A 6,596-nucleotide genomic window follows, 5' to 3' on the forward strand; every position below is an offset into this window, starting at 1 on the left:
GTGGTGCTGGATGCACAACAATATGAATGTACCACTGAACTGTACATTTTATAATGTTTAAAATAAATCTTGTTATATGCATTTTACCATCAACGACAACAAAATTAGGGTTAAAACCAAATAGGTGGGGTGCCTGGGTGGCTCAGTTGGTTAAGTGACTGCCTTCGGCTCAGGTCATGATCCCAGAGTTCTGGGATCGAGCCCCACATCAGGCTCCCTGCTTAGTAGGGAGCCTTAGAATCTCAAAAAAAAAAAAAAAAATAGGTGAAGGGCCCATTTCAGCCTTCTGGACTTACTTTGCTGGGCCTTAATTTGCTGATCAGAGACAAACTACTGTATATTAAGCTTGAAGCATAAACAATGTTTTAAAGCTAACATGAAAGTACAATTTCTATGCTAACGTCATGTTCTTTTCCTACATAATTTCTTTGGTAAAGCTCTTAACATCAGGAACCAATCTCCTAGTGATTAAAAAACGTGTTTTACATAAAGTAAGGGATTGCAAGTTTTCACTAATTAATTAAATGAAAGCAGCTGTCTTAATAACATAAGCGTGGCATTTATAAGTACACCTGGCATTTCAATATTGTAATAAGGTCATAACGTTATTGAATATCCTCTAACACACTGAGAGGAAATTAGACTTTGGACTAAAAGTCTAACATTACCTTAACTTCATTTGTCTTATTTGGTAATTGAATATTCCTACTTTTAAAAGTGCACTATAAATTTAATAGCCATCTAATAGCAAAAATAAGCAGCTTGCCATATGACAAAAGAAGGCTATCAGTTAACTATAAATTAAATCATCCCAAACACATGAAAATGTTCAATATTTTGAAGACATAAACCAAACATTTAAGTTCCTTTTAAATCCTAGGCATTGGGGTTTTTCATATGCATTAGAATTTGTAAGAGTTTTTAAAAATATAAAAATGATTTTAGAAGAGTCAAGGCAAGACACTTACAAAGCCACTTTAGATAAAAAATACTCTGGCCATTCAGAGTAATTAATAGGGGCAAACTCCGGGTGCCAACTTGCCTCCTGAGGAAGAGCACAGGTATGGGGATCAGATCTTGTTTCTGTTACTCTTTCACCACTTAAAGTTGAGTGACTTTGAGTTTGTTAGTTTAGCTCTTAGAGCCTGGGTTTCCACAACTGCAGAGTGGAGTTAATATACTTCCTCTGAAAGGAGTAGCAATTTTTTTTTTAATATTACTATAAAGCAACTAAATGGAATCTTTAAAGAAGCAAACTAAAGCTGAAAGTGAGGATCGTGAGTTGCCTGAAAATGATTAATAGCAATCCTCATTCCATCACCTCCATCTCAGATGTTAACACCTACTTAATCATTGGCTCTCAGAACTGATAGCACATTACATTCACTGGAGCAACATTTAAAACCTCTCCACAGCTTGTCCCAGCATAGGCCAAATAAAACCAGAATAGGTATCAGGTGTGAAAGCATGGGTGTTAAAGATCCCTAGGTAATTCTCATGTTGAAACCTCAGCTAAGATAATCAACTTCTAAATAGTCAACAAATGTTAGCTTATAAGAATTCAGTTTATACAATCAGTAAAATTTTAGAGCCTGTAATGCACCCAAATAACAGCTTTAAAAAGTAGCCACTAAATCAATTAATTTTTTCTACATCTTCAATGAACTCCATAGCTCCAAAGCTGCAAAATTATAAAGCAGGTTTTTTACCCTGGTCCATGCCTAAAAATCTGTTCCGAAATCAAAACATTAATATCACTCAAAGTAAGGCTAACTACACTTTTGACATTTAAATTTCAATGAATTAAAAAAGGAAGGGGGGTATCCGTAGGGGAAGTAACAAACACAAGCAGTAGCAGTTCTAAAGATAATGTACCCAAACTGACTCTGTGAAATTTAAATGTATCTTACAGTGGTCAGGAATCGATTTTTTAAAAAATTTTTAAAAAGGCAACGAACCAGGCAACCGAAGTCCTGGGTTTTCCTTCAGATCTTGCCACTCATTTGTTCTGGGACTTCAGCAAAGTCACTCAGTGTCTCTGTGCTTCAGATTCTCATTTGTATAACATAGAATTGCACTAGATTTCTTTAAAATGACCTGTTACAGGGCGCCTGGGTGGCTCAGTGGGTTAGGGCCTCTGCCTTCGGCTCGGGTCATGATACCAGGGTCCCGCGTCGTCGGGCTCTCTGCTCACCAGGGAGCCTGCTTCCCTTCCTCTCTCTCTCTGCCTGCCTCTCTGCCTACTTGTGATCTGTCTGTCTGTCAAATAAACAAAATTTAAAAATCTTAAAAAAAAAAAAATGACCTGTTACAACAATGTAAAACTTGGAAAATTACAGAGGGATTCTTTAGAGCAGGGATATCCAAGGAGAACTAAACTAGGCCTCATAGGTTATTAGAGTCATGAGTCATGGTTTAATTAGTTTTGTAGTAAGGAATTTACTTCTCAAACCCAATAATTTATTGTAACATTGAGATTGCTCCTGCCACCTCCCATAAACCCCTATCTAGGATACTTTTTTTACCCCACAATTAAATCATTTTTAATGTTTTGAGGGTTTTTGATAAAAGGAACAAAAGCAATACTGCACTGAATATTCAACAAACATAATAGGAACTTGGGATATGTGAAGGAACAAGATAGAAAAGTGAAAGATGACACAATTTTTTTTAATGTTTATACTTTGCAGATATTGATCACTTCTCTAAATAGAATGCAAGATAAAATGATACAGTCTAGATAAGATGTTGAAGCATTTTTGCAGATGTCCCTCCTCAAATTTGGAGAGGGTCAAATTCCTTAAAAGTATTTTCTTCATAGTTGAAGAATTAGATAAAGCAGTTTTGTACATCAATACTAAAGAAGTATTGATTTCTGAACACCAGTAAGTGTATTTCCTGTACAAGCATATGCTGTCTTTTTTAATTGTTCCTTAACTTAATCCATTTTCAAATCCACCGTTGTTGTTGTTTTCTTAAAAATTTTATTTATTTGAAAGAGAGAGATCACAACTAGGCAGGGAAGCAGGCTCCCCGCTGAGCAGAGAGCCCAATGCAGGGCTGGATCCCAGGACCCTGAGATCAGGACCTGGGCTGAACGCAGAAGCTTAACCCACTGAGCCACCCACCGGTTTAATACTATCTTACTTTGTGCCCCTCAAATACATTTCCGTATTCCGGAAAATTGTTTCATCTTCAATTCACGTATCTCTGCAGTTTCATTTAGAGGCTCATGCTTTTATGATTAAGATCTTTCAACCAATGTATTTCTTTACACATCCTGATGTGAGAATAAATGGAAGTATGTATATTACTGAACAATGAAAACACTGGAAAAATAATAGGAACGGAAGTCAGCAGTAACTGGGCTATTTGCAGAGGGGAGAAGACAATTCTAACAAATGAAAGAATTAATTCATACTCTACATGTTTCCTCTACGTAAGCGTTATACAAAATATCTTTTATATTAGTCATGTTGCTTTGAGACTTTTCCATGTTTCCTCTAGACAACTGCCAATGTTCGCATGGTCTCTGATGAATAAACATGCTGTGACTTGCTTCTAAGGAAACGCCTGTCATGTTCCAGGGAAAAATGACTTCTCTACTCTTAAATCAGGGAAACTGCACAACACTCATTCATTAGTTACAAAGTCCATTTTTCCTTAACGTTTCTTTTCTGGAAATCATTCCAGAAAATGCTCTTTAGAGCATTAGAGACTTCAGATTAACTATCACAAAAGAAACTGAGTTGGGGGAATATATGTAGGAAAAGTTATATTACATCAAAGGGATTCCCACTTCAGAAGCTCAAAGAGTGCCCATGTTCAGCCTTCACTGTTTACCAAGACGAAGGTTATTTTCAGGTTCTCCCCATCTCTTGCAGAACTACCTGTTCTCATTACTGTTTACCCAAACGCTTAGCAAGGTGATGATTAGCATATCTGGCAGGAAGACATGCTTCATTTAATATTAACTCACCATGTGACAGCCCCTTCCCCTCCAATCTCTCTTCAAACACGTGAGGACACAAAGAAAAGTATCGTTGTTTGCAGTCTGACTTTGCGCTACGCTTTGGCACCAGCAATTGGCCACAGGCACACACACCCCCTGTCGGAGGCGCTCACCCTGCCCTGGCCCGGAACTGTCATGCGGGCTGACAGCTGGTACAGCCTCCCGGGGCCCTCCACCGCTCGCAGAAAAGCCCCTTCCTTACAGTCACTTTGACACTGCTCACCTGCCCGGGCCTCAGCCCTCGGCCAAAGAAACTTTCTTCCCCCTTCCCCAGAGCTCACTTACAGGTATCGTCCGCCGCGCTTCCAGGGCACCAAACAAGGGGCTCTTTGTTACAGTTTCTGCTCCAGGACTCCTCACCCAATTCCTGGCAACTCCGAGCAGCCCGGGTAGAAAAGCAACCAAAACTACCATAGCCCTCCGCCCCCGCGCTCGGGCGGCCTCCAAGGAGGCCGGGAACAAGCAGGCTCCTCCGCCGCCTCTCCCGCAGCCAGTGAGTCAGGCAGCGCGCTGCCCGCCAGGTAAACGCGCTGCGGCCTTGCTGCCCTCGCCCTCCCCGAGAACTTCGGCGCAGCGCTCTGGACTTACCCTGTGGGGGCGGCGGGAGGCGTGGGCGCCGCCAGGGCGTTCTGCGCGCGCGGGGTTCGGCTGTCCATCGCCCTGCGGGGCGCGGCGCGGGCTCCAGCTCCGAGGCGGCGTGTCACTACTAGAGTGGGAGAGGCCGGCTGGTCAGGGCGGGCCGCGCGCCTACCCAAGGCCTGAGCGGGGCGGGACGCGAGTCAGGAGCCCGCCCGAGCCCCCCAGCCCCGGGCCCGTCCACCTCCGGGTGCGCTTCCACCTGCGGGCCGAGGCTCCCAGCCCGCGGGCGCCGCCGCCTCAGGTCCTAGCGGCCGCCGGCAGCTTCGGGGGCGGAAGGCGGCGCTGCAGCCCCCGCCCCGTGGGGCTTACTGGGTAGCCATTTGGCGCCTCTCGGGGCGGGAGAGGAGCTCCCCAGGCTGGAAGGAGGAGGAGCGGGGCGAGAAGCTGGGATCCGAGGCACCGCCGCCACGCCGGCAGCGCGTCTCCGGGCTCCCCCGGCCGAGTTTGCACAAACAGAACGCCCTGGGAAAACTTTTCGCGAAGAAAAGTTAGGAGGGCTAGTTCCTCTTTTCCCACCCAGGGCTCCCACTTTCTTTTCAGGAGACAGTGGCTCCCCTGTTCTTTCCCGCGGCTTCCTCTCCCACTCTTCCCTCCCCCAGACCGCGCGCTCCTAGTTGGTCTCTCAAGCCGGGACTTGAAGGAGGAGAGCGCGGCAGCCGCTCCCAGGCTCAGCCCCGCGCGGGCCCGGCGCACGCAGCGCCTCCCCCTGCCCTGCGGGCGGGGTGGCTGGCCCTCTCCGGGCGCCGCAGGGCCTTTCCCAAGGCGGCTTACTCACCCTGCCCCATTTCCCAGCCCAGAGCCCCGGAGCTCGCCGCCACCTCCTCCGGCCGGCCACCCAGAAGTGCCGACGAGCCTCGGCGGCATCGGAGCGAGCGAGGCAGTGAGCCAGAGACAGAAACGGGCGGGGGTGGGCGAGGACCGAGTAGGAATTTCCCTCCCACCCGATTTCGGGTCTTTGGGGTCCGGCTGGGGAGCGGAACGGAAAGGAAACTCCCATTTAGAGAGTTCCCATTCCCATCGCTAGGGCGTCGCTTCGGGAAGCCGGGCGCGCGGGAGCCCAACAGGTGGGGAGGAAGGGAGGGTACCTGCCCTGCGAGAACCAGCCGGGAGGACCCGGGCTGCCGCGGAAGTGCGGAGGGAAAACTCGCCGAGCGGGGCCTGCAGCTTGCTCTCCACGTGGTTCGACCTTCCACATCCTGGGCGGTTTGTTTTGTTCCCCCCCCCGCCCCCCAACTTGACCTCTAAGGTGGCAGCTATTCGATTAAAAGCGCACCTGTGACACTGATTTTTCTAATCGGTGTCAGGTTTAAGCTTGCCTTGTCTTCAGAGGCATATTTCTTTCGTTCTTTTTAAGCATATAACAGCTGTGACATGAGGACTGGAAGATAATGTCTGGTGATAACCTATTAACTAAGAACAAATGGTAGATTTTATTTACCTCTTGGAAATTTTACAGGAACAAAAGAATCACACAGCTGGGTGCTTGTTCGTCCATTTTGGTTCCCAAGCACATGCTCTGTAGATGGTTCTTTACACCTGACAAACAGGTATATTTGCATATCTCGTATATCATAAATGCCAGCTGAAAGGTGCAAGCCATTTTTGACAGGCCCAAAAGCTTGTCTCAGACCAGCATGTCTTTATTATTATTATTATTATATGGTCTTTATTAGAGTTTATTGATGACAACAGAGAGCTTAAAAAGTCATGCTTATGGCTTTATTCTGAAGCCTGGAATACATACATAATAGTCTGCTATCATTTTATCTTATAGTGTTCTTAAATAAAAACACTTTCAGAAAAATAACGTGAAATTAAGAAATTAACCCTAAACTACAGTTTAAGAATAAAAATATTTCAATAAACGTTTGCAGAGACTAGGTGAAATCATGGTAAAGGAGGCCTCTGCTGTCATGTTAGCATCAGGTAACCAATCTGTGTTAAC

General features: G+C 45.6%; 1 protein-coding gene across 7 annotated transcripts in view; it reads right to left on the reverse strand.

Moving 5' to 3' along the window:
* Positions 1-5,850, reverse strand: part of COBLL1 (cordon-bleu WH2 repeat protein like 1) — a 171,702-nt gene extending 165,852 nt beyond the window's left edge. For 4 of the 7 annotated variants that reach the window (XM_032355778.1, XM_032355777.1, XM_032355776.1 and 1 more), the window contains exons 1-2: positions 5,741-5,850; positions 4,601-4,718 (exon numbers count right to left, since the gene is read on the reverse strand). In XM_032355778.1, the coding sequence (XP_032211669.1) occupies positions 4,601-4,718; positions 5,741-5,846 (224 nt within the window). In that variant the 5' untranslated portion in view covers positions 5,847-5,850. The other 3 variants (XM_032355779.1, XM_032355780.1, XM_032355783.1) reach the window with 3 other exon arrangements.
* Between the last annotated feature and the right edge of the window lie 746 nt (positions 5,851-6,596).

The sequence above is a fragment of the Mustela erminea genome, chromosome 8, assembly GCF_009829155.1.
Source record: "Mustela erminea isolate mMusErm1 chromosome 8, mMusErm1.Pri, whole genome shotgun sequence".
Classification (NCBI taxonomy): Eukaryota; Metazoa; Chordata; class Mammalia; order Carnivora; family Mustelidae; genus Mustela; species Mustela erminea.